Consider the following 27,915-nt stretch of genomic DNA (forward strand, 5'->3'; position numbering starts at 1 on the left):
TGTCCACAGGGGCGATTTTAAATGCGTGTGGACGCGCCGCTTCCCACATATTGCACGCTTGGCAGGCTGCCACTGAGGCTGAGGATGATTGACAGGCGCTCTCCTTCAAACAACGCTTTTTTGCGAGCGTTCACGAGCGTTCCCGAGGTGGCAAGTCGAGCCCGGCGCCTCTGATTAGCATAAAGTAGATTCGACTTCAACTTTAGGCAAATGAGGAGCGGCCAACTCGCGCCGTCTATCGACAGGGGGAGCATACGTCAGTCCGACGGCCCAAAAGTCCGACCGCCCATCTCTCCGACTACCCATTAATCCGACTTTTCTAGGCCCATTGGTCCGACTGCCCATTGCTCCGACCAAAATAATCTCTGTATTCCGACCAGGGTTTAATCCGACCATCCAGAATTCCGATTTTGGACCGAACCGGCTCTGGGTCAGTTTGGAAAGGCTCGAGGCGAAGGAGATTCACAGTCATGGTTTAAATGTGAAGCTCCCCACTGCGTAAAAACGCAGCGCAGCCAGGAGCTGCACCTCAGGGCTGAGGGCAAAGTTGCAGCGGGTTGCTCTCTGGATGTGTGGAGACAACAGAGTGATCAGCCGTTGGATCTCCGCACGGGCCAGCCGGTACTTTGCCTCACCAGCCCGGTCTGACAGCACGTCCAGTGGGGAGAAGTGCTGATGCACGTATGCATTTATGGAAACCGTCTGGCTTCGCGCACGGCGACGCTGTTGGTTCGCCGCGAGAATGTGCTGTATTGCAGCCATGGACTTTGGCTAGATGGCGGATAAAAACAATGATCGATATACATAAACACAACGGAGAAATGCGCCGCGGAAACAAGGAGACATCTAGTCACATATTTACAACTTTACGCATTCGTTTTGTTGTCAGAAATAAATCGCTCACATGGGCAAGCAGGGTACCGTTGTTTAGCCCCGTTTCTCTAGTTTAAGAGGAAATAACCCGCATCTTTCTAGCGTAAACCATTACGGAGTTGTGACGCTCTAAAGAAAACATGATTATTTGTAGCGTATACGCTACAATGGGTCTCAGAGGTTGTTATATAATTTCCTTAAAACCACAGCATCATAAATCACTGACAAATCAGATGTTAACATATAAAACTCAGTAACAGTCTCCCGCTCTCTCTCCCTCTGAGCAAAACTTCACTTCCCAGCCTGACACTCCTTTCTGTAATTTTACACGTTTGTTTTTACCAGTTTCCATTGTATCACGATTTATAAGCAAATGTTTATTGCAGCAAAAGGAAATGCACAATAGTAAAACACACTAATGCATACCGTAAAATACCAAATAATAGCCGGGGCGTTTATTTGTTTCAATCACTTAACAGACCAGGCGTTTATTTGGACCAGGCGTTTAATTCCTTCCTCTCAAAAATCCGGGATGAAAATGTCACAAACTTCTCCAGCTTCTCGGTGAATTCTCTGGCATCCTTCTGGTCAATAGTTGTTCGTCTTCTGCAAGTGAAGTTGTTGCGGCGGAGGAAACGATTTATCCAACCAGCACTCGCGGCAAACTCCTCATCTCTGCTGTCACTCACGGTGGCGTACATTTGTTTCATCATGATAACCCATCCCCGCATGTTTATCTCCAGCTCCTCGCTAGCCTTCTTCACCTCCACCAGGCAGCCTGGCCCTGTTGTGCGACGCATCGTCATGGAGGCCGATCAGCACCATGGAGAGCTCCGCTAACAACCCGGACCTCAGCGCATCATTTGCGCACAACGTGCACCAGTGTTACTGTAATAACACAGGGGTGGGCAATATTTTATTTAAAATTAGTCAAACCATCAGCCATAGGTACTGAAGAAACATAAATATGGACTCAAGGCATTTTGTTTCATTAAGTACCCAAATGACTGCATCAATAAATGAGGAAATGATATTCACAGACCCTATTTTAAACAAAAACATGATCATACTAGTAATGGATATTACAATTAACCACAAGAACAAACAATTCTCAATGTTGTAATGCGCTAAAAAAAAAAAAAAAAAACGTTTCATTGAATTACAGGTTTAAGTTTTCCACACACATCTGCATCTATGAGTTTATAGTACTACACATAAAAAAACAAAGTAAAGAAAAAGCCAAAGTCCATGGCTGCAATACAGCACATTCTCGCGGCGAACCAACAGCGTCGCCGTGCGCGAAGCCAGACGGTTTCCATAAATGCATACGTGCATCAGCACTTCTCCCCACTGGACGTGCTGTCAGACCGGCTGGTGAGGCAAAGTACCGGCTGGCCCGTGCGGAGATCCAACGGCTGATCACTCTGTTGTCTCCACACATCCAGAGAGCAACCCGCTGCAACTTTGCCCTCAGCCCTGAGGTGCAGCTCCTGGCTGCGCTGCGTTTTTACGCAGTGGGGAGCTTCCTGGAGGTGGTGGGGGACGGCACCGGCCTCAGCAAGGCATCGGTGTCACGGAGTGTGGCAGCTGTGACACCGATTCTCCTGCGTCCTGCCCGGACCCACATAAAGATGCCCACCACACGAGACGAGGTCCGCTAGGTCCACCAAGGGTTCCACGCAGTGGCTGGGATCCCCCCGGGTGATCGGTGTGAATGAGACTCCTCCGAATCCAATCAACGACTATTCGGGGTCACCTCTAGTGTTAACAAAATTCAAAACTAACGGAACAGCCTACCCAGCACCCCTCAAAACAAACTCCAGTATATGGTTATTGTCCCCAGCACTTTTCAAAATAAACTGACGCCCTACTTCTGCAGCCGTCTTGTCTGTGGATTTCACTGAACAAAATGTCATGCAGAGATTATAATTTTATTTTTTTTAACTTTAGTTTCTTTTGGATTTTTGTGCGTATGGAGCCGTTTTGGTCCGTGTTTGTAAGTCTTTTTTTTCCTGGATAAAAGTTTCTAAAGTTGCAACAGTGTGTGATTGAAATCCACCACGGTCTGCTTCCCGTTCAAGGCATCTCCTCCTTCGGATGCCGAGACTTTGTGTTTATTAATTAAGCTTTCACTGACTGTATCACATCTGTGCACATGTCTTAAAAAATAAAAGGAACAGGAGCAGGACCCACGCACTTTTGACTACACTGTGGCGCCGTCAAAATACAAGTTGATATCTCAGTCTATCCTGCTTCTGGGCCGGATTAGTCGGTCTAATACACTGTCGTAATTACTGGGAGTCGTAACACCGGGCATACTTAGGTCGGGGAAATGGGAGGTCGGACTAATGGACAAAAAAATATAGAAATGTATGGTCGGAGAAATGGGAAGTCGAAATTTTGGGTAGTCGGATAAATAGAGAGTCGGACTAATGGACGCAAAAATTAAGAAATGTATGGTCGGAGAAATGGGAAGTCGGACAAATGGGAAGTCGGACAAATGGGAAGTCGGACAGACGCCATGCGCCCTATCGACAGTCGCCGCGACGCTACCAGAATGCATTGCACAGCTTTTCACATAGCCAATAGGCGCTTTTCGAATCGCGCATGCGCATGCATTTGCCTCGCAAAACCCGGCATTCTGGGAAAAAAACGTCACAAATGCTGGTGATAACTTCCCTTTGCGACATGTCACATGACTTTAAAAACTCGCGGTATCTCCAGGGTACCTCCCTTCGCATGCTTTTCTCTGCAGATGGTCTGAAATAAGTGCGGACATAAGACACTCCCCTAAACGTTGCCCTAGTTGGTTAGAATTATCACGTGGTATTTCCCACGTGAGAAAATTCCTCAGCCTCCGTCAACAAGGGGAGTTCAAATGCCTCGGCTCGAGTTCGTCAGCGACGAAGAAAGCCAGCGCCACTGGGCAGGCCATATTCTTTGTGCAAAGTCCGTGAAGTTTCCCCTGGCGCGATAGTTTTTGTTATGTATACAATTATTAATAAAGTTTAAATTAAAAAAAAAAAAAAAAAAGTCAGTTAAGTGCACCTGTGTCCAACTTGACGTGGTGGGAACTTGGCGTGTTTATGACGAAATGCATGCGATCCGAAACGTTTCATAAACAAGTCAAGTTCCCACCACGTCAAGGTGCACTTCACAGACTTTTTTTTAATTTTTTTTTATTTAAACTTTATTAATAATTATATACATAACAACAACTGTCGCTCCAGGGGAAACTTCACAGACTTTGCACAAAGAATATAGCCTGCCCAGTGGCGCTGGCTTTCTTTCTATTCGAGCCGAGGCATTTGAACTCCCCTTGTTGACAGAGGCTGAGGAATTTTCTCACGTGGGATATATCACGTGATAATTCTAACCAACTAGGGCAACGTTGAGGGGAGTGTCTTATGTCCGCACTTATTTCAGACCATCTGCAGAGAAAAGAATGCGAAGGGAGGTACTCTGGGGAAACCGCAAGTTTTTAAAGTCATGTGACATGTCGCAAAGGGAAGTTATCACCAGCATTTGTGACGTTTTTTTCCCAGAATGCCTGGTTTTGCGAGGCAAATGCATGCGCATGCTTGATTCGAAACGCACCTAATGGGACGCGGGGAAACACCACTGCCTGTGGACACGCACCGTTAATTCCAGTCCACGCCTCGTCTCCTACTTGTCTCCCACGGGAGGCGTGCCTGCGCGAGCCTGCGCGGTGCACGAAACTTGCAAAGTCCAGGCGGACACACCCCGTCGGCGTGGCGCAGGTGCGCTGAGAGCTGACTGCGCCTGGTCTACGAAACTAGGGCCCTGAAGGTACGTGTCCACAGGGGCGATTTTAAACGCGCCGCTTCCCAGTATTGCACTCTTTGCAGGCTGCCCACGAGAGGATGATTGACAGGCGCTCTCCTTTAAACAACAAATTTTTGCGAGCGTTCGCGAGGCGGCGAGTCAAGCCCGGCACCTCTGATTAGCATAAAGTAGATTCGACTTCAACTTTAGGCAGATGAGGAGCGGCCAACTCGCGCGCCGTCTCTCGACATTCGCCGCGACGCTACCAGAATGCATTGCACAGCTTTTCACATAGACAATGAATGGGACGCGGGGAAACACCGCTGCCTGTGGACACGCACCTTGAGACTCAGTAGACGTGAGGCAGGGTTAAAGGAAACATTAGTGCGCTTGTTCTATGGGCCGCCTCCAACGCTGTATCCAGTTCTCTTCATATCATCCATGGCTTCAATGGTAACAGTGCATATAAAAATGGCTGCAGCCATTCTGCTACGTTGATTTGAATGGGAATGTCAGTTCTACTCCTATTTCATTTCTATGGTTTACATTTAATACATGCATGGGAAACAAATCAGCCCCAGATAACTCCGCAGTCTGAGACGGAGAAAAACTTTTGAAACCAGTTTTAAAGTCTTTACATTGGCTGCCTGCAAGTTTACGTATTGATTTTTAAATCGTTTTTATTGTTTTTAAAGCACTCCCATGATGTCATCACTTGTTTTACTGCATCCAAGCTGACATTTTTTAGTCTATTTTATTATTGTATTATTGTACTCACCACTATTTTATTGTATTTAAGTTGTCTTATTGCATTCCACTTTATTAATATAGTTTCATGTTATGCTGTTTTACTACTATTATCGTCATTATAGCATTTAATTCTATTGTATTTCATTGTATTGTGTGCATTTGTATCATATTTTCATAAAATAATGTGTATTTTCGGTTGTTTTCCCGGCCCACACTTGTTCTTATTTTCAGCTATGAAGGTGAAGTGATTTGAATGACACTAACTTGTGTGAACACTGCTTCACAAATAAAGCTTGATTGACTGGTCGATTGTGGTTGGCACGCTATCCTCTGACATGCTAGCCAGGTCCTTCCTGGCACTAGCTAACTCAACAGGTTAGACTGATTTAATTAGAGTTTGGGCAAAGAATTCAAGTGGGCGTCAACATTCAAAACTTTCCACATACTGCAAATACAACAGAGAGGATAATTATATAGGGCAGATCACGGAGAGTCATTTATTTCATTACAATACATTCATTTTAATGTACTGTAAATTACATATAGCTGGGTACTAAGGTACCAGCTAGGGTACTACGGTACCAGCTAATGGGGATCCTTAATAAACAATAAACATGTGTATGTACGAGCACTGTGTGGACATGCAGAGGTTTATTATAAAATCTGTTGCATTCAGGAGCTACAAAAAAACATAACACAGAGACACTGTTAAAGGTAAACATTCCATTTATTAAACGTCATAAAAATAATAAGAAAGGACCATCTGTAGTTTGACCAAATCTTTCAAAAACTGATTAATTTTACAAACATATGGAAGCGAGAAAAAGCAGCAAATCCTTGTGCTGGAAAACCTTGAATCTTCTGTGCTTTTAATGGATGAGTAGTTAACTAGTTAAGGTGTCACTGATTCATTTTTCATGTCAAGTCAAAGATCACTAATTAATAGAGTTATTGTTTGATTACAAATACAGTCACAGTTTCTGCAAGTTTGCATTTAATATGTCTGATAAGAAGTGCCAGCCGCTGATTTGAAGAGTCATTGAGCTGTTCTGTGAGCTGTTCTTCTTCAGACAGCAGGCCTCATGTTGGAGTAGGAGTTTGTGACGGAGCCGTCCAGGTCGTTGGTGCTGTCCTGCGAGGCAGCAGACAGTATGGCCTGAAACAGAATGACTCTCTGTAGCAGATCAGCCATGAAGGGGAAGTTGTAAACCTGCTCAGTGGTGCGTCTGTCCTCCCCCAGCCCCTTCAGAGTCTGCTCCGCTTCCACATACATCTCTTCACTGAAGTTCTCTCCTCCATTTGCTGTCACCATCTCGTCGATCTTCTTGATCAGCTGAACCACTTGGCGTCTGTCCCTCCTTTTCTTGTTGTTAAAGACGTGGTACCGGTTCCCACACCTGTTTATCACCTCCAGAAGTTTCGGGTGACCAGATTGTACGTACTGCATGATGCTTTTGCCCTTCAGCTCGTCGCCCCGCGTGAACAAAACGATCATGTACTTAGACGCCTCGGGCCCAAAGATTTTCTCCAGGGCTTCCATGCAGTTTTGTTCTTCTTTGGTGAACCTGCCGACCTGGATGACCAGCAGGAAGGCGTGAGGGCCAGGGGACGACACCTGGATGCATTTTGCAATCTCTTTCTTTATGCTCTCTGCACTTTTAGACGTATCCAGAATCCCCGGCGTATCGACCACGTATATCTTCCTGTGACCCCTGACCCGTTCTTTCTCGCAGCTCACCGTCACAGACTGTGCACTCACCGAAGAATAGAAAACATTTTTACCCACGATGGTGTTACCGACGGCACTCTTTCCGACCCCAGTTTTCCCAATCATCCCAATCCTCAGTGGAGGACCTGCAAACACAAGTACATTTAAACGGAGTAAAAACGTGTTGACAGCAAGATGCTGAAAGGAGATTAATAAGGCTGACGAATAAGGCGCGAGCCTGCACGGTGCACGAAACTTGCAAAGTCCAGGCGGACACACCCCGTCGGCGTGGCGCAGGTGCGCTGAGAGCTGACTGCGCCTGGTCTACGAAACCTGGGCCCTGAAGGTGCGTGTCCACAGGGGCGATTTTAAACGCGAGTGGACGCGCCGCTTCCCAGTATTGCATGCTTGGCAGGCTGCCACAAGAGGATGATTGACAGGCGCTCTCCTTTAAACAACAAATTTTTGCGAGCGTTCGCGAGGCTGCGAGTCAAGCCCGGCGCCTCTGATTAGCATAAAGTAGATTCGACTTCAACTTTAGGCAAATGAGGAGCGGCCAACTCGCGGGCCGTCTCTCGACATTCGCCGCGACGCTACCAGAATGCGTTGCACAGCTTTTCACATAGACAATGAATGGGACGCGGGGAAACACCGCTGCCTGTGGACACGCACCTTGAGACTCAGTAGACGTGAGGCAGGGTTAAAGGAAACATTAGTGCGCTTGTTCTATGGGCCGCCTCCAACGCTGTATCCAGTTCTCTTCATATCATCCATGGCTTCAATGGTAACAGTGCATATAAAAATGGCTGCAGCCATTCTGCTACGTTGATTTGAATGGGAATGTCAGTTCTACTCCTATTTCATTTCTATGGTTTACATTTAATACATGCATGGGAAACAAATCAGCCCCAGATAACTCCGCAGTCTGAGACGGAGAAAAACGTTTGAAACCAGTTTTAAAGTCTTTACATTGGCTGCCTGCAAGTTTACGTATTGATTTTTAAATCGTTTTTATTGTTTTTAAAGCACTCCCATGATGTCATCACTTGTTTTACTGCATCCAAGCTGACATTTTTTAGTCTATTTTATTATTGTATTATTGTACTCACCACTATTTTATTGTATTAAAGTTGTCTTATTGCATTCCACTTTATTAATATAGTTTCATGTTATGCTGTTTTACTACTATTATCGTCATTATAGCATTTAATTCTATTGTATTTCATTGTATTGTGTGCATTTGTATCATATTTTCATAAAATAATGTGTATTTTCGGTTGTTTTCCCGGCCCACACTTGTTCTTATTTTCAGCTATGAAGGTGAAGTGATTTGAATGACACTAACTTGTGTGAACACTGCTTCACAAATAAAGCTTGAGTGACTGGTCGATTGTGGTTGGCACGCTATCCTCTGACATGCTAGCCAGGTCCTTCCTGGCACTAGCTAACTCAACAGGTTAGACTGATTTAATTAGAGTTTAGGCAAAGAATTCAAGTGGGTGTCAACATTCAAAACTTTCCACATACTGCAAATACAACAGAGAGGATAATTATATAGGGCAGACCACGGAGAGTCATTTATTTCATTACAATACATTCATTTTAATGTACTGTAAATTACATATAGCTGGGTACTAAGGTACCAGCTAGGGTACTACGGTACCAGCTAATGGGGATCCTTAATAAACAATAAACATGTGTATGTACGAGCACTGTGTGGACATGCAGAGGTTTATTATAAAATCTGTTGCATTCAGGAGCTACAAAAAAAACATAACACAGAGACACTGTTAAAGGTAAACATTCCATTTATTAAACGTCATAAAAATAATAAGAAAGGACCATCTGTAGTTTGACCAAATCTTTCAAAAACTGATTAATTTTACAAACATATGGAAGCGAGAAAAAGCAGCAAATCCTTGTGCCAGAAAACCTTGAATCTTCTGTGCTTTTAATGGATGAGTAGTTAACTAGTTAAGGTGTCACTGATTCATGTTTCATGTTCAAGTCAAAGATCACTAATTAATAGAGTTATTGTTTGATTACAAATACAGTCACAGTTTCTGCAAGTTTGCATTTAATATGTCTGATAAGAAGTGCCAGCCGCTGATTTGAAGAGTCATTGAGCTGTTCTGTGAGCTGTTCTTCTTCAGACAGCAGGCCTCATGTTGGAGTAGGAGTTTGTGACGGAGCCGTCCAGGTCGTTGGTGCTGTCCTGCGAGGCAGCAGACAGTATGGCCTGAAACAGAATGACTCTCTGTAGCAGATCAGCCATGAAGGGGAAGTTGTAAACCTGCTCAGTGGTGCGTCTGTCCTCCCCCAGCCCCTTCAGAGTCTGCTCCGCTTCCACATACATCTCTTCACTGAAGTTCTCTCCTCCATTTGCTGCCACCATCTCGTCGATCTTCTTGATCAGCTGAACCACTTGGCGTCTGTCCCTCCTTTTCTTGTTGTTAAAGACGTGGTACCGGTTCCCACACCTGTTTATGACCTCCCGAAGTTTCGGGTGACCAGATTGTACGTACTGCATGATGCTTTTGCCCTGCAGCTCGTCGCCCCGCGTGAACAAAACGATCATGTACTTAGACGCCTCGGGCCCGAAGATTTTCTCCAGGGCTTCCACGCAGTTTTGTTCTTCTTTGGTGAACCTGCCGACCTGGATGACCAGCAGGAAGGCGTGAGGGCCAGGGGACGACACCTGGATGCATTTTGCAATCTCTTTCTTTATGCTCTCTGCACTTTTAGACGTATCCAGAATCCCCGGCGTATCGACCACGTATATCTTCCTGTGACCCCTGACCCGTTCTTTCTCGCAGCTCACCGTCACAGACTGTGCACTCACCGAAGAATAGAAAACATTTTTACCCACGATGGTGTTACCGACGGCACTCTTTCCGACTCCAGTTTTCCCAATCATCACAATCCTCAGTGGAGGACCTGCAAACACAAATACATTTAAACGGAGTAAAAACGTGTTGACAGCAAGATGCTGAAAGGAGATTAATAAGGCTGACGAACCTCACCTTCAGGGATGGAGGAGTTAATACCCATCTCTCTATGTCCTGGACTCTATGGAGAATGAACAGAAACTGAACTCACCATTATTTCAACGTGAAGCACTTTTCAGGACTCCGCCCACAGGGTGGATCAGCCTATATCAGTGTGGGTCAGACGGACAGACTCCAGAGCTGATCAAGAGACTCCAGTGATACCGAGCTGCTTCCTGCTCTCAACTAAGCTGCTGAAATGAATTTTGAAAGACATCCACCACGTAAGTGACGTTGCTTCTTTTCTTTTTTTAATAGTTTGTTGATATTTTGAAGGGGAAATTCATGCTCAGCATCCTAAACCCTGAGGCATCAAATTTGTTATAAAGAAGATGAAGATAAAGATGTAACATTCCTCCATAGTGATTCTGACATGTGTATCTTGTATTGTATCTTGTGCATCTTGAATTATTAATGTTAAATGAATGTGGATAGGTGATTTTGACACTGGTCAGACTGTATGCTAATAATAATCGTTTGCATTTATATACCTTTTTAATCCTCCAACCACTCAAAGCACATTAAGCTACATGTCTACATTCACCCATTCACACAAACACTGTCATACACTGATGGCCATACAAGGTGCCACCTCCCCATCAGGATCGAATGTAATGCACATTCACACATCGACGGCACTTTGTGGTTCGGTATCTTGCCATGTGGGATCAACAACAAAGAGGGCGGGTTTTTTTCGGGTTCGGTGATGCGTTCAAATTCAAAGTTTTTCCAAATGACCTACTCTGCCTTCAAGTTATTCTAAGAATTTGGTTGCATCAGGATAAACAGCAGGTGGCGCTAAATCTCATCAATGAGATGACATAATTAAAGAGAACCAGTTAAACCTCAAACACATAGAAACAAATATTACAAAAATCAATATCTTTGTATTTTTAGAGAAGTGAAGTCCCATGCCTTCTGGTGTCCCTCATGGACCTTATTTGGGAAAGATATACAGTAGTCAGTGGAAAGAGAAATAAACAAGAATGTTTTTGATCCTGTTTGAATTGTACCATGAATTAAACATATGGGGCCCTAGTTTCATGGCGCAGCGCAGGGCGGCGCAGGGTGGCGGAGCCGGCACAATGCAAGTTTCAAACAGCGCAGCCTTGTGCACGGTCAGTTTGACAGTTTGGTGGATCGCCTGCGCCGAGATGGGTGTGGCGGCGCAGCAGGGGGAGGCGTCACAGATTCAGCTTGGCCGACCAGCTCCAACCTAGTCTACTCTTGGCGCTAGGCGAATTACAGCTGGCGGAGTGGCAGTTTGGCTCACCGGCGCGCAGTGCGCACACGTCACGACCTCACAGGGAGGTTTCCACAGTTCCAGGCACGTTTAAATGCAATAAATAATCACAAAAAACACTATTTAATGCAACTAATTGAATCAACACTTGAATTTATATCTATATAGATTGTCCCGTCACATCTGATGTCAGATCAAAGGCGGATGGCACGCATAACAGAAACTCAGCCTGACTGAATTAACACAGCTGAAACTTGGACCTCTCGGACCAAAACATCAGTTTCATCCTGGGAAAAGTTTGGCCGTCTGGCGCTGCTGCTGTCTTCTGTCCAGCGCCGCTGCTAGCCATGTTGGCGCCCTAAGCAGAATTCCTTTATGATGCCCACCCGCCTGCACCCGAAAAATAGTGGTTTAGGGGCGTGGAGGTGGCGGAGTAGTTAGAGCGCATGCCATGTATGCATGTAAGCATACGCCGCCGACACCGGTTCGAATCCCGTCCGAAGGTCTTTTGCTGCATGTTATCTCTCCTGTTTTTCATATCTGTCCACTGCTAATAAAAGGAGTCTATGCCTGGAAACATCTTTAAAAAAATACAGCACTTTTGGGAATCGTGTTCTGCTTGTGCGCTCGTGCCTGGTCTCGCGCCTCGGCAGCCTGTTGTCCGTGTCCGTAGAGAAACGTGCAACTTAGCTGCGAGCTGGAACCGGAGTTGGGGCTGCAGCTGGTCTGAGCGGCGCGAGAGGTCCCAGCCCGGTGTCCCGCCATTCTGGTGTTGGACGGGGAATCCGGTGCTGCTGTGGAACGCGGATGATCAAGACGGTGGTGATGATGATGATGATGATGATGATGATGATGATGATGATGATGATGATGATGATGATGATGAATGAAAGAAAATGTTATGTCAAATGGAAAATGCAAAAGATAAGATAATATTATGCTGACGATTTTATCCTGTGGGTAATGGGGGCGGGACTAGATAAGCCTTGGCTTCTCCCGCTTTCCCTTACGGCCATGTGTATTGTATTATTTGAACAAAGATGTGTGATGATGATGATTTAACTGACATGCCCGAAATAAATAAATAAATAAATAAATAAATAATGGCCCGACGGCTCATGCAGGCACCGGGGTCTCGCCACCATTATGTCTACTGCTGTGCGCTCTGAACCTGTTTTGTGATAGACATGCCTAAAATGTGCCTACAATTTCTAAAGTGAAATAATATCGGCATTATAATTATTATGACTATGATGATTTTTCATAATATTTTTGGTGCCCCCTCAGCACATGGTGGGAGCGGCGGCACTGCTTCTGTCATTGGGTTGTCAAGTGACGAAACTTGCACTGCACCTCGCCTCAGCGCATTAAAGGTGAGGAGAGGAGCTCATTTGATGTTGTGTTAATCCCACTCCACGCCTTCTCTCCTCCTCGTCTCCCATTCGTCTTCTCTCCTCCCTCTTTCCCACTTGTGGGGTTGGGAGTGACTGGAGGAGTGCGCTAGACTGCGCCATGCACGAAACTTGCAATGTCCAGGCGGACACACCCCGTCGGCGTTGCGCAAGTGTGCTGAGCCCCGACTGCGCCTGGTGTACGAAACTAGGGCCCATGATGATGGTTAATTGAAAAGATAATGTAGTAGGTTTGTTGTAGTATAATTTAGTTGAGCTACATCTCTCGTGTCACGTCACGTGTCTTGCTAGCTAGCTAACTTTCTTACGTAAGCTAGTACCAACCAATCTCAACCAATAATATCATAACATCCATCCATCAATCAATCTGTAACTTTTAGCAACTAGAAAGGTGTGCGGAATTGAAAATGGGTCAGCTCATTGGGTAGTCAACTGCAGCACATTACACTGTTTAAACATACTGGGCCCTAGTTTCGTAGACCAGGCGCAGTCAGCTTTCAGCGCACCTGCGCCGTGCCGACGGGGTGTGTCCGCCTGGACTTTGCAAGTTTCGTGCACCGCGCAGGCTCACGCAGGCACACCTCCCGTCTCGCCCACCGGCGCAAGTGCACCGTAAAAAATGTGACCAATGGTTACTTAAAAAAATTATGGCAACAAAGTGACACGTAATATAATTGAATAGATTTTAAGTACTACAACTTTGATTAAAACGTATTGAATAAATGAACTAAATTTAAACAAAAAAAAATAAGTACATGGTAATAGAAGCAACAGTTAAAATGTGTTGGATTTAGTAATAGCACGCCAAATTATGAGTTGTATTAGCCCAAAAATGTTTAGTAAATCCAAATAAATTTCAGAAGGAAAATTGATTTATATTTACTAATTATCTGAGCAAAAGTAATTTATATTTATTAAATATCTGGGTGAAATTGATTAATATGTAATAATTCTCTGGGTGAAATTGATTAATATTTAATAATTATCTGGGTGAAATTGATTTATGTTTACTAAGAATCTGGCAAAAAAATGATTAAGATTCACTAAATAAAATAAATTATATCAACTCATATTTTAGCACATTGTTACTTTAAATCTATTCAACAATATTGGTTGTCACTTTGTTGCCATAATTTTTCTAAGTCTAATTCACCCAATATCATGCATTTTTAGTGCCGCAGTTTACTTAAATTGGGTCACAGATCATCATGCTTAAAAAGTACAGCAAGTAAACATGTATTTGTTCAACTTTGTCCTAACATGTTTATCCAACATTTTTCAAACGCAAAATGCCAAAATACAACAATAAAATAGAGAGAGGGGCTATAAGGAAACAATGACATATACCATAAGAGGACAATAGGAATACAATTATACTGGCAATCTATTTGTCACTCGTGTTGATAAAGGTTTAATCATTTAATTGTGTTGTCTGTGCTAGACCATCGGCTTAAATTTTCCACAATTATTTTTTACCTGACAAATACCCCGTACAAATTTACCAAAACTGCACAATGACCTATGACCTCTGCCCATCACTTGCAGTCATTACTGGCATAGATGACTTAAAAAAAAATAAAAAAATAAAAACAAACATGACACCACTCCCTGCAAATGAGTATAGTTTATTGTTTTTTTTTTTCATCAAACACCTGCAGCACTGAATCTCAAGCACCCCCCCCCCCCCCCCCCCCCAAAAAAAAAAAGTTGTACCTGCGCTCCTTGGGATAGGCCAGATTCAGTGCATATGCCAACCCAACGAGCATGGTGCAAGCTCGCGGAAAGGTACCCTGAGCTGTCATAACTATGATGCCCTTTACCATGATACCGATGTCGTCGGGACCCTCTGACGTATGAGTCTCGATGTAGATTTTCATACTCTGCTTAGCAAGGTCCTGTGACACACCGTCTTCATCAGAATCCTGAAATAGTAAGAACATTGTATATTTCAGACTGTGCAGCCAAAGGAGAAGGTCCTAATTGAACATCTCCCAAATTGCTTCCAACCATTTGGACAAGAAAACCTGAGGCAGTCAAAGCTGTGACACGTAATACACCACATTTACATCAGTATTTAGAAAATTCAGAGATAAAGCGTATTTTCATGCCAGGCAAGTTTAAAAGGATCCAATCAGCTCACCAACAAATCAAAACAATTCACTGATATCAAAATGATGGTCTGAGTCACAGATGTAAATATTTGTAAATTACATTTTTGAAATGAAATCAATCCATTGTTACATGAATTCATTTCTTCTTTTCGTGTGTATTGATGAATATCTAGTTCGACATTCACTAACACAAGCTGGTTACCTGTTAACCAATCTCTATATGTAATATATGTATATGTATATGTAAGCTCATTCCTGAAGCTTGAAGTCATCCACAGCAACTGGATCAACTCTGCTCTTTTACTTATTTTAGAAGTTGCCTCAGTCTCTCTGTAAAAGCGTCTCTCAGCTCTGAACATCTCTCAAGAAGAATCTCTTGACTAGGAACTTTTAAGAAGCAAATTAAAAAGACTTTAAACAATAGTAGACATATAAAATATAACTGTTTGTAATGCACTTCTTGGGAGAAAGATAAGTAAACTACTGATAACTTTTGTATTGTCATTTGGTGAAATCAGATTGAGATGGTGAACATTTAGTAACACCTCCTACTTCTGTACTCAAGAAAACAAAAAACTTTACACACTTACACAGAGGACAATGATTACTTACATGACTCAACAAAACTACAAAACTATACTGAGAAATATACTGTAGTTATGACTGTATTTTGTGATTTGACCTTCCCAAGACATACCAGATCACCTTCTTTATATTTTAACATGTACATCAACTTACATCATACCTTTTTTAGAGTTGATCTGTCGATTCCCCAAGGTACACCATCAGACACAGAATGACAACATCTCTGGTTATGTTGATGGTTGGATTGGTTGGAGCCTGAAATGACGAAAAAAAAAACATTATTCAAGTTCATCTTGTAAAAATTCTCCACTGACCTATAACTGTAGTATACTCTCTCACACATTTATAGTACTGTACTATAAATGTGTGAGACTTGAGAGCCCTGCATAACGTTACTTCTTATTTATTAACAGGCCAGGCCAATATGGCAGAGACATGGGATCAGCCAGCCACAAAACACACAAAGTATGAGGAAATAGCGCACTTTGTTTCAAAATGTAACGACACAAAACCTACTGATTATTCTTTCAAAATGTATGAAAGCTGAGAACAATACTGATTTTAGCAGCATTTTACTGTTACTTCAGTAAAAATGTTACTTGAGTACAATTTAGGCTAACGTTACTTTAGAACACGGAATGCAGTAAATGTAAGTGGTAATTACTCACCTCCGAGAAATAATTTTGTTCCTACATTTCTCTGCGGCTACTTGTTAGCTAGCTTGTTAAGGTGGGGGAGGGGTGGCAGCAGGGCGGTGGCCAGGAAAATACAAAAAAGTAGCTGGTATCTCAATAGGGCATGATATACGTATAAAATGATACTTGGGAAAGTCTAAGTCACTAGTTCAGTCCTTGCCATGCTTTTGGTCCAGACAACACAGACTGACTTCAATTCACTAGCGTTATATAGTTAGCTTAATTTTGACTTAAAGTGCAGTAAAGCTGGCATGTTTAGTAACTCGCAGTAACATAAAACAATGTTCAACTGCTATAGTTATAAATTGTTCCTAAACTAACGATAATTAAACAGGTCTCACCTTTGGGAAAAAGGCAGTCCTGAAACGTTGATGTCCATGTTGCGCAAATGCCTTGGGTGGAGGTGGAGCTGTTCAAGTGCAAAATGCGTTGGGCGGTAAAAGTGTAAAAGGTGATCAAAACCAATGACCTCCCAATGAGTTAAATGTACCAATTTTCAGCATCTTTTACTTTACTGATAAAATACAATTAAATTCTACTCAGTGATTCAAAGCTGATTTTATTCAAACAAAACTGAGTAAAGCGCAATTAATAAATAATTCAAATTTGTTGATTTCAGCTCAATCTGATTCCAAACTTCACAAAGTATGTTTATTATGTAAAGGTTACTATTATTTATTTAGTAAATATTAATTAACCCCAATCACAGTTTTTACAGTGTGGGAAAGAGGGAGGAGAAGAAGGCGTGAGTGGGAGACGAGGAGGAGACGAGGCGTGGACTGGGATTAATACAGCCAATTCAGATCTTCACCAATCAAATGAGCTCCTCTCCTCACCTTTAATGCGTTAGGGGAGGTTCAGTGCAAGTTCCGTCATTTGACAACCCGATGACAGAAGCAGCGCCGCCGCTCCCACCACGCGCATCACGCGCTGTGCGCGCGTATCATAATAATAACAATGCCGATATTATAAAAAACAGGAGAGAAAAAGGGAGATGTTTTGGTCCGAGAGGCTGAGTTTCCGTTACGCGTGCCATCCGCCTTTGATCTGACGTCAGATGTGACGGGACAATCTATATAGATATAAATTCACGCGTTGATTCAATTAGTTCCATTAAATAGTGTTTGTTGTGATTATTTATTGCATTTAAATGTGCCTGGAACTGTGGAAACCTGCCTGTGAGATCTCGGTGACGTGTGCGCACTGCGCGCCGTCAGCCAAACTTCCACTCCGCCAGCTGTGATTCGCATTGAATGAATGGACTTTATTTACGCCTTGCGCCGAGAGTAGACCAGGTTGGAGCTGGCGAGCTTTCAGCGCAGTCTCGGCGAGGCTTTTTGCCACGAAACTTTCACTACGCCAAGCTGAATCTGTGACGCCTCCCCCTGCTGCGCCGCCACACCCGTCTTGGCGCAGGCATCCACCAAACTGCCAAACTGACGGTGCGCAAGGCTGCGCGGATCGAAACTTGCATTGCGCCGGCTCCGCCACCCTGCGCCTCCCTGCGCTGCGCCACGAAACTAGGGCCCACTGTAACAATTATAACAAATATAATTTTGTCAATTAATATGCTGTTCACAAAACAATGTCTTTGCTTTTTGTCTCTATAGCATATCCGGAAAAGTTAATCGTCGCTCTGTTGGGAAAGAGGGTTCAGTTAAAGAACAGCATCGGAAGGATGATCCTCAGTAGTAACAGTGTTTTTGAGGCAATGTCAAGCAACATTGTCGTGGAGGCCAACGATGCATTCAAAATCATCAATACCCCTGACTTCTTTGAAGAAGATGGTCTGCACCCAGACCAGCTGATTATTGACCTCATGGCACATACTCATCCTGGCCCCAATCTGTTCATACTCGCCATAGATCCAGAAAATATCCAGGAGGAAAAAGTTGTGGCTCAAATCCTGAAACTTCAAGAAACCTTTGGAGACAAAATCACAGCACACTTGGTCGTCACGTTACCGGACATCGAAAACTTCCATTCACTCAGCCATCTGAAATACAGGTTCAACACCCGGTTGTCAATCGCCAATGAAAATCTGGCCAGTGAATGTAAGAAGTGGTGTTCGGCCAATCAGCCATTCCTGTACGACTTCAAAAACTACAGTCAAGATGTTGTGATGAGAAGAAAGGCCGCCTTAGAGAAGAGAAGGTAGGGAAGTCATTACTCCTAAACAGTTAACACCATATACATGTGCAGAAGTCCAAGGGCTCGCTTGTGTTTCTTAGTGTATTTTGTCATGGAGGGTTTCCCTTTATCAGAAAGCTTTCTACATTACAATTAGTATTGTAAGTTTAATATACAATATAATCCATATTAGGTATTATCAGCCCATCAGACTTCCAACTAGCTGCATAAATCAAATTGCTAAATTTTAGGCGTAAATAATAAATAATAACTAGAAAAGTAATTTCTGAACAAATTGACAATTGAAAACTGACACTATGGTGAATTGCTGGTGTAAATGTATCAGAAAGTGAAGTAGTAAATAATTGCAAAAAGTGAGAATGGGTTTAATTGAATGTCATTAAGGTGAAGTAGGAATATTTGAATAGGAGGGAATGGTTAATTCGTATGAATGTTGTTGAAAAGTTTTATAATACCAATGCATACAATACATGGAATATTTTAAAGTGTGCACTGTAATCTATGTGAAAATACTGAAGTAAATAGTGAACATTTGTCTATTCATTTGAATGGGGAAAATGTTGAAGATTTCTGGAACTCCACTCTATCTATTTTGTGTGTGTTGCACCTCATCTCAAAGATTCTTGTTGGCGTACCTTGTTCATACAGAAGATTTTTCCAAGAGGATATTGGGTCGTTGATGTCATTACCTGTCCCTGTCACACCACTACTAACACTTCACCCAAAATTGTCATGTATTGATATCGTGCTGGGAGCTCTAAAGTGCGTGTTCGCCTTTTATGTTCCTCCTCAGCCACCATACCTGTCAGAGTTGTTGTTTCATATAGTACTTGAGAGCACCAGATTAACACGGTACGGCAACAAGATAACATCCTCTGATACATTAAGCTACAGTACTTGAGTACTACAGTACAACTTGCACACTCAAGTAGGGAAACATTAATTAAGCTTAAATTACAGCAGTATTATGCTCGATAATTGCGAAGAGGCCACTTTCATAAACCCACTGAGAAACTAGGATGAACACAAAGTAGCCCCAAAGCAGGTGGTACATCTCTCTCTTACTCTCACCTTGTGATTTACAGTCATTATGATGTCCATCAGCCGCATCAGCATCAGAGAGGTAAATATATGTTTTCAATTACCTTCAATTGTACTTGGTTGTAAAATGCGGACGGCCCATTGTTTTCCGACAAGCTCATTATTCCGAAATCCCAATAACCCAAAAAATGTCACCTTAGATCTAAAAACTGTTTGTCGGACAAGCCATAATTCCGAAAACAAGTGCCTTTGGTTCCAGCAGGAAAAAGTCATATGAAATTTGTATATATAATATCATGAATAAGACATAATTTTGCATAGTAATAAGCCATGTGCTTCTGGTCATGCAAGGAGAGTTTGATTTTTCAGAAAAATGGGCCATTGGAACAATGGGCATATGTTTTCATGAACAAACTGGCTTTCAATCCAAAGGGACATGTATTAGACTATTGGGGTTTTGGAATAATGGGCAGTTGGAGCAATGGCATGACACAATGTAAAATGTTATCATGCTGAAGGGGTGATCAAGATTCAAAGGGTTTATTGTCATATGCACAGTAAAGAAATGTGTTTCCCTGTACAATGAAATTCTTCATTTGCTGTTCACACAATGCCAAAAATGTAACATCAAAGTATAAAAAATAGATAAATAGTATAATGGTGCGTTCCATTAACCTCGGAAGTCGGAAGCCGGAGCTGGGAATGACGTCACACCCGAGTTATCAGCGTTTCAGTTACAAAGTCGGAAAAAGTAGCCAACGGCCAAAAACGGAAGAAGAAAAAAGATGGCTACATGCACAAAAATTATTCTCGCGCTTGCCTTGTCCGAATATCAACACCTTCTGGACAAATATGCGGTCCTTCTGCAACCTGCAAACACGGTGGATGAAGAGGAAACACAAAGGCGCAGAAGGTAAGCCTGTTTTTTTCTTTACGTATTTCATTGTTTACAAAAAGTATCGATCGCCGTTTGATCGTTCATCAGTAATGTTAAATAATGGGCAAGTGCTCTGCATGCACGCATATTATATGTTGATTTAAATCGATTTTTCTCAATGTAATACAGCAGTTGTCTGAAAAATAGGATATGTAGGCTATTTGATATGAGTGAGAGAGTTTATATGTTCCCTCTCTCTCTCTCTCCTCTCTCTGTCTGTCTGTCTGTCTGTGTGTGTGTGTGTGTGTGTGTTACTCCCTCTCTCTCTTTCTTTTGTAATGTGTTTCTTCACGTTTTTTTTGGTGATATGGACCAGTTATGGTGTCTGCAATAAAGATTGATTGTGCTAAAGAAAATACAACAAGGAAATTCACTCCACTGATAAAACGAAGTAAAAACTGCTCATATTACTTAGAAATGATACAGTGATGCTATAAGGACTGTAAACTGTGTCATAGTCTTTATTGAAACCTGTTTTGTCTCACCTAGAATATTGGCTGTGCTGCGGCCTACACAGCGAATTATATTGAAGACTGGAACAGAGTGGGAGATGATGCTGAACATGGATGATCACACCTTTTCACGTCATTTCCGTGTCACCAAGCTCCAGTTTGAATATATTATGATGAAGCTGCAGGACAATGGTGTTGAAAAACAACACAGTCAAGGTCTACCACCAGTTCCTGCAACCAAGAAGGTGTTGATGTTTCTGTGGTACATGGCCAACCAAAACAGCTTCCGTGAGATGTCTGATAAGTTTGATGTGTCACAATCCACAGCACACAGGATCATCCTACAAGCGCTCAACATCATGTGCACATTAGGATCATCCTTTATATCCTGGCCAAATACCTGTGAGAAAGCAGCATCTTCTGCTGCCTTCCACCGCCTCTGTGGTCTGAGTGGTGTCATCGGTGCTATTGATGGATGCCACATCAGGATGCAAAGGCCACCAATAAGAGGCGGAGACTACATGAATCGAAAGTCTTTTTATTCTGTCCTCCTTCAGGGAATTGTGGATGAGAGGGGGCGATTCATTGACATTTTCGCTGGACCACCAGGGAAGGTCCATGATGCCAGGATGTTGAGGGGCTCTGACTTCTACGCAACATGGCAGGAGAAGATGGGTGACAACAGCTTGCTGGGAGACAGTGCGTACATCGGACAGGCGTTCCCTTTTGTCATCACACCTAAGCGTGACAACGGAGCTCTAACTGAGGCCGACGAGCTACAGAACTCCAGGATCAGCCGTGGGAGGGTGGTCGTAGAGCAAGCCTTTGGAAGAATGAAGTGTAAGTGGAGGCGCCTACGAGATCTGCAGAACACCCGGATCGATGCAGTGGTGATGATCATAATGGCTGCTTGTTTTCTACACAACATGTGCATTGGTGCTTCAGAGATCTGTCAGGAACACCCAAATGGATGCCCAAGACAGGCAGATGAAAATGAGTGACACTGCAAATGTCATGAGGCCATGCCATTTTTAAATTGTAAATATTGTAAATAGGTACCAATAATACACTGCTGTCATAAGTGTTTTTAGATGTATTTTAACCTTTTTATCCTGCCAATAAATAAGTGTTTGCCACAATTGACTGTTCTTTACCTTTTAATTATGATTATTATGTATTAGTATTATTTACTGCAATGATATCAACAACATGCCAGGCAGAAATTTAATACAATTAAATACATTTAATACAATAAATTACAAATTCAATAAAATATTCAATATTCAAATATTCAAAAAGATACAAAGTCGTGCAAATAAAAATAGTGCAATGAAAAAAGTGCAAATAACTTGACACCCCAGGCAGAAATTTTATACAATATATATAAATAAAATATTCAAAATATTCCCCTTTAATTAAGAAAAATAACTTTAGTTTTAATAATACAGCCACGTAACAAGAATAATCACAGTTTGTCCAAGAATTGAGACATCAGGCCCTCAAACCCTTGCTGGGCTGACTTGAGCTGAGCCAGTAACTCTTGGTGGCACCTCTGTGCCTCCTCATGGCGCCTCCGACTGGCTTCCTCGGACTCACGGAGGAACTGGAGGATGTCATCTTGTTCCCGCCGACGCTTAAGAGGCCGTGTGTGTGTTGGTACTGTGTGGGTGCTGGAGCAAGAAGCAGCCTCTGCTGGAGGTGCCGTGACAGCTGAAGGCCCAAGCACCTCTGGCCTTCTCATATCAAGCCCAGCTGATGTGCCAACCACAGGGAAGACTATATCATGCTGCCCTGCAAGAAGGTCATCCATCTCTTTAAAAAACTGGAAGCGGATGGTCCCTTTTCCTGTGGTTTTGTTGTTGTCCTTTATTTTTTTATATGCATCAATTAGTGTGTTCCACTTCCTGGCCACTTTATCAGGACAAAACAACTCAGAAAAGTGGCTGCAGAGCTTTTCCGCTGTCTCCTTCCACAGGTTCTTCTTATTATAACGTGCATTTTTCAACCGAGAGTTCAGCTCTTTCAGGTTCTTTGGAGGGCCATCGGCTTCTGCTGCAAGATGTTGGTGCATCAGATCAATAAGGAACAGTGTTTGGTCCCTACTGAATCCTTCATTGCCAGGCAGGGCAGGAGATGGTGATGGGCTACAGGGGGCAGCATTCTCCTTGAAGCTCTCTACAATACACAAATGAGTAATAGGCTATCAAAGATTGGATCATAGACATACCTTTTGTTGTTATTATTATTATTATTATTATTATTATTATTATTATTATTATTATTATAATTATTATATCTAACCTGCTGTGGTGTGACTGTCCTCAGTCATAACAAGGTTCGCCACAGTGGTGCAGTCCGCGTTGAGGTAGTACGTCGTCAAATCATGAGCTTGCTGAAATAAAGGTCCAGGAAAAGGCATCCTCCTGTCTGGGTCCACAAATAGTGCAGCGTTGTTGTCCACATAGACTAGAAAAAAAAGGTTTAAAAAAGGTAAAACTTTTGTTATATCCAGAGTAGCGATGCACATGATTAAGACGAAAAACGAACGTCTGCATGTCATTCACTTGGTAGGATGTTGCCGGAAAAAAAAAAAAAAAACAAGGACACACTGCGCTAGCTCTCCAGCTGGTTCACTCGTAAATCACTTACAGCTGACCGAGCTCAGCTGTCAGAGTAGCTATGCCTCTCTCTTTAGCCTGGTGTTTTCTGTGACTACTTTGTATAAAAATAGTTAATCATGTGAACAACTAACCTCCATCTGAGGCTGATCAACTGCTACAAGGCACAGTGGATGCTGTAGCTGTGTGTGTGTTTTTCTAACGCCAGAACAACAACAAAAACAACAACAACATCATCGATCATCCTCACAATCACCAATAGAGGATCGGGTTGCCTCTCGGCACAAGCCGTCACCAACACTCAGTTAACGATTCGGTTAACGGACGCCCGTTAAGACTCGTTAACTGATTACCGTTTTAACCGTTGGTTAAAAAAAACATTCAGAAAATGTATAATTTGTGCATCCATAACCCAGAGGTAATTCGCTACATCGTAGGCTACTATTTATAACATTTATCTGCATAAAGAGGTCACTGAAAACAAAAACAAAAAACAAAAAAACACTGACAGCATTTCCATACATAAGCATCTAACAATACTTTGTATACGGCTGACTTATTGTGACAACAAATAGTAAAAAGGGTTAAAAAGGATTATTACAAGAGCTTCTACTTACTGTTTACAACCGGGGCAGCCATCTTTAAATGTCAAGTCGGGCTTGTGTGGATCGTCCGACTTTCCGAGTAGGAAATCCGACCTCGGGGCTCGTTCCAAATGAAATTTCCGACTCGGAGCTCGGATTTTCCGATTTCCGAGTATAACTGGAACGCACCATAACTAACAAAGCAATTTAAAAGGCAACATGTGCGACATAGATAAAAACAACAATGGCATGGCAACTGTAAAATATCAACTTGCTGAAGGAGTGAAGATAGTGAAGTAGACAATGAAGAATGAAAAAAGAGCTATGCTCTACTTTCTCAACTGCAGACAGCTGGGCCATCATGGCATGGATTTTTGTTATCATAAAGCCTCAGAAATTATGAATAGGTAGTTCTGAAGACATTCGGTCATCTAAGAAGCAGTTAAGGTGAAGCATACTTCAAACCTTGAACCTCGAATGTCAAGAATTGTATTAAAAATCCATTCCCTGGTTCTACTATTAGGACCAGAGAACAGAGACCCTACATCCTAAAATTTTCATTCAGTTTGCGAATGTTTGTTAGAGCAACAAAGGTCATAGAGCATCAGCAAGCTGTGATAAAAGTATAATGTCTACTTGAAAGCTGTTCAAAAAAGGAATTGTGTTTATTTAAACAGCAGTATTTATGTTGCATCTTCACAGATTCCTACAGGAGTCAGTCCACCTCACAACATCACTTCGCTGCACCTGACCGAGCAGCAGCACCTGAACATCACATCGGTACGCCGTAGGAGTTGCAATATGCCACATGTATCAGAACATAATAAGATAGTAACTGTGAAAAAATGAAATGTCCATCTGTGTTTTGCAGCATCCCTTTGCTAATAATGCATAATTCAGAGGCAAAACAATGCTGAGGTATTAAACCATGTAAGATTATCAGCAAAGTCTACTGTCAGAGTTTAAATTATTTGGGAAGTTTTGATGGAATTATTTTGACAAATCTTAACTGAAATATTATATATTATTATAACTGTATCCTCCAGGTAACAGTACCAGTGATACTTCAGACGACATTTTTAACATCGTTCTGCTGGGACTAACTGGGACTGGAAAGAGTGCATCAGCAAACACCATCCTGGCTGCTGGGCACTCCAAGCTGGCCTCAAAAGATCTGTTTAAATCCGAGTCAAGCTCCTTGCCCGTCACCACCCAGTGTCAGACCATAATAGTGGTCAAGCCATTCGGGATGAGGGTCAGACTGGTCGACACTCCAGCTTTCCTTGACAGCCAATTGGAAAACTCCCAGAGAGCGGTTGAGGAGTGTAAGAAGTACTGTCAGCGGGGCCGATGCATGGTGTTACTTGTGTTGCAGCTAGGCCGGTTCACTGACGCTGAGAGAGGAATATTGCAAGAGCTGGAAAACAAGATTGGTTGGAATATCAGGGAAAGCACAATTGTCCTGTTTACCCACGGAGAGGACCTGGATGGAAGTCTGGAGCAGTGTATTAACGCAAATTATCACCTCAAAAGCATTATTGAACAGTGCGGCCAGCGTTACCACCTATTTAGCAACCGCTCCAAGAACTCAAAGCAAGTCATACAACTCATCAAGAAAATTCAGGATTCTAACAAGGCTTTAGTCATAGTTAACAAAAACAAAACAACGTGCTGTTTATCATAGCTTGACTAAATGGGCAAATCTACAACCACAAGGGCTGGTTTACAACAGCGGTGTCAACCCAAAATCGACAGCTGTAGTAAACTAATAAAAAGGATGGAGGACTATTGAGTTGTAAAAAGTCTGAGGTCATGCTTTGTTGTGTCTGTCTCGGCAGCAAACCACTTTTAAAATGCTGGTTTTCTGAAAGGAGCTCTGATGATCGGTGCTATGCTAAGCTAACATAGTCGCTACATTAAAAGCCAAAGTAACACAAGGGCCCTAGTTTCGTAGACCAGGCGTAGTCGGAGTGCAGCGGGTCCCGCCACGTCAAGTCGGACACAGGTGCACTTTTTTTTTATTTAAACTTTATTCATAATTATATACATAACAAAAACTATCGCGCCAGGGGAAACTTCACGGACTTTGCACAAAGAATATGTTCTACCCAGTGGCGCTGGCTTTCTTTCTATTCGAGCTGAGGCATTTGAAGTCCCAGTTGTTGACGGAGGCTGAGGAATTTTCTCACGTGGGATATACCACGTGATAATTCTAACCAACTAGGGCAACGTTGAGGGGAGTGTCTTATGTCACTTATTTCAGACCATCTGCAGAGAAAAGCATGTGGAGGGAGGTACCCTGGAGATACCGCGAGTTTTTAAAGTCATGTGACATGTCGCAAAGGGAAGTTATCACCAGCATTTGTGACGTTTTTTTCCCAGAATGCCTGGTTTTGCGAGGCAAATGCATGCGCATGCTTGATTCGAAACGCGCCTAATGACCGAAGCAGCGCTGCCGCTCCCACCACGCGCATCATGCGCTGTGCGTGCTTATAGTCATAATAATTAGAATGCCGATATTATATCACTATAGAAATTGTAGGCACATTTTAGGCATGTCTATCACAAAGCAGGGTCAGGGCGCACAGTAGTGGCGAGAACCCGGTGATTGCACGAGCCGGCCGGGCCATTCATCAACATCATCACCGTCTTCATCATCTGCGCTCCACAGCTGCACCGGATTCCCCGTCCAACACCAGAACGGCGGGACACCGGGACCTCGCGGGCCACTCAGACCAGCTGCAGCCCAAACTCCGGTTCCAGCTCGCGGCAAACTTGCGCGTCTCTCCACGGACAACAGGCTGCCGAAGCGCGAGACCAGGCACGAGCTGCTGTATTTTATTTAAAGATTACAGGTATAGACGCATTTTATTAGCAGTGGATAGATATGAAAAACAGGAGAGAGAGAGGAAGATGTTTTGGTCCGAGAGGCTGAGTTTCCGTTGCGCGTGCCATCCGCCTTTGATCTGACGTCAGATGTGACGGGACAATCTATATAGATATAAATTCACGTGTTGATTCAATAAGTTGCATTAAATAGTGTTTGTTGTGATTATTTATTGCATTTAGATGTGCCTGGAACTGTGGAAACCTGCCTGTGAGGTCTTGGTGACGTGTACGCACTGCGCGCCGTCAGCCAAACTGCCACTCCACCAGCTGTAATTCGCCTTGAATGAATGGACTTTATTTGCGCCTTATGCCAAGAGTAGACCAGGTTGGAGCTGTCGGGCTTTCAGCGCAGTCTCGGCGAGGCTTTTTGCCACGAAACTTCCGCTACACCAAGCTGAATCTGTGACGCCTCCCCCTGCTGCGCCGCCACACCCATGGCGCAGGCGATCCACCAAACTTCCAAACTGACCGTGCGCAAGGCTGCGCGGGTCGAAACTTGCATTGCGCCGGCTCCGCCGCCCTGCGCTGCTCCACGAAACTAGGGCCCATAGTTTCTTCTGGTTTTGCATTGACTTTGTGTGTAATCATGCTGACGAAAAGTTTGCTTTGCGTTTGGTGAGAAGTTGAACACGTTCTCACGTCCTTTTTGGAAGAGGGGATTTTTTTTAATGCAGTACAGCAATTGACCACACGAACAAATTCACAGCAAGGCTCACCAAATCAAGTTGCCTGCTACAACCAAGCCCACAGGAAGAGCGCTGGACTGTGAAACTTAATTTACACAGTAGTCAAACCCTGGAATTAAAACACCCGGGTCCATTATGTGATAGACTCTCCCCCACAGACTTTCATTTTATGCTGTTTTACGACTATTATCGTCATTATAGCATTTAATTCTATTGTATTTCATTGTATTGTGTGCATTTGTATCATATTTTCATAAAATAATGTGTATTTTCGGTTGTTTTCCTGGCCCACACTTGTTCTTATTTTCAGCTATGAAGGTGAAGTGATTTGAATGACACTAACTTGT

General features: G+C 43.1%; 4 protein-coding genes, 1 long non-coding RNA gene and 1 pseudogene across 7 annotated transcripts in view; 2 read left to right on the forward strand and 4 right to left on the reverse strand.

Annotated features, from left to right (window-relative positions):
• Positions 1-27,915, reverse strand: part of LOC311030317 (uncharacterized protein) — a 242,164-nt gene that overhangs the window by 168,933 nt on the left and 45,316 nt on the right. The window lies entirely within an intron of this gene.
• Positions 6,028-7,279, reverse strand: LOC311030334 (GTPase IMAP family member 7 pseudogene; annotated as a pseudogene). The gene has a single exon. The product of its transcript is annotated as a GTPase IMAP family member 7 pseudogene (transcript).
• Positions 9,118-10,225, reverse strand: LOC311030332 (GTPase IMAP family member 7-like). Of its 2 annotated transcripts, none has more exons than XM_084036011.1 (2): positions 10,141-10,225; positions 9,118-10,054 (listed from the first exon to the last, which is right to left on the reverse strand). In XM_084036011.1, exons 1-2 carry the CDS (start codon positions 10,166-10,168, stop codon positions 9,267-9,269), a joined length of 816 nt encoding a protein of 271 aa, XP_083892137.1. In that variant the 5' UTR covers positions 10,169-10,225; the 3' UTR covers positions 9,118-9,266. The 2 variants fall into 2 exon arrangements, with proteins under 2 accessions (XP_083892137.1, XP_083892138.1); XM_084036012.1 differs by having other exon boundaries at positions 10,136-10,159.
• On the forward strand, positions 10,273-27,845 carry LOC311030324 (GTPase IMAP family member 8-like). The gene is made up of 5 exons (XM_084035996.1): positions 10,273-10,388; positions 17,821-18,364; positions 19,447-19,484; positions 24,696-24,773; positions 25,040-27,845. The coding sequence occupies exons 1-5, from the start codon at positions 10,364-10,366 to the stop codon at positions 25,675-25,677; spliced, it is 1,323 nt and encodes a 440-aa protein (XP_083892122.1). The 5' UTR covers positions 10,273-10,363; the 3' UTR covers positions 25,678-27,845.
• On the reverse strand, positions 14,559-16,238 carry LOC311029886. The gene is made up of 3 exons (XR_014598925.1): positions 16,072-16,238; positions 15,669-15,998; positions 14,559-14,741 (listed from the first exon to the last, which is right to left on the reverse strand). It is a non-coding gene; the product is annotated as an uncharacterized lncRNA (long non-coding RNA).
• Positions 20,085-21,921, forward strand: LOC311030328 (uncharacterized protein). Its single transcript, XM_084036002.1, has 2 exons — positions 20,085-20,315; positions 20,829-21,921. The coding sequence occupies exons 1-2, from the start codon at positions 20,188-20,190 to the stop codon at positions 21,790-21,792; spliced, it is 1,092 nt and encodes a 363-aa protein (XP_083892128.1). The 5' UTR covers positions 20,085-20,187; the 3' UTR covers positions 21,793-21,921.

This window comes from Eutrigla gurnardus (assembly GCF_963514095.1).
Source record: "Eutrigla gurnardus genome assembly, chromosome: 19".
Classification (NCBI taxonomy): Eukaryota; Metazoa; Chordata; class Actinopteri; order Perciformes; family Triglidae; genus Eutrigla; species Eutrigla gurnardus.

Excerpts from the sequence above, each read along its gene's own strand:
- LOC311030324 (XM_084035996.1), top strand. The coding sequence starts at position 10,364 with ATGAATTTTGAAAGACATCCACCAC. Across the intron at positions 18,365-19,446 it reads GCCGCCTTAGAGAAGAGAAG|TCATTATGATGTCCATCAGC; the intron begins GTAGGGAAGTCA and ends TGTGATTTACAG. Across the intron at positions 19,485-24,695 it reads GCCGCATCAGCATCAGAGAG|ATTCCTACAGGAGTCAGTCC; the intron begins GTAAATATATGT and ends GCATCTTCACAG.
- LOC311030332 (XM_084036011.1), bottom strand. The coding sequence starts at position 10,168 with ATGGGTATTAACTCCTCCATCCCTGAAG. Across the intron at positions 10,055-10,140 it reads TAACTCCTCCATCCCTGAAG|GTCCTCCACTGAGGATTGTG; the intron begins GTGAGGTTCGTC and ends TTGTGTTTGCAG.
- LOC311030328 (XM_084036002.1), top strand. The coding sequence starts at position 20,188 with ATGGCTACATGCACAAAAATTATTCTCGCGCTTGCCTTGTCCGAATAT. Across the intron at positions 20,316-20,828 it reads GAAACACAAAGGCGCAGAAG|AATATTGGCTGTGCTGCGGC; the intron begins GTAAGCCTGTTT and ends TGTCTCACCTAG.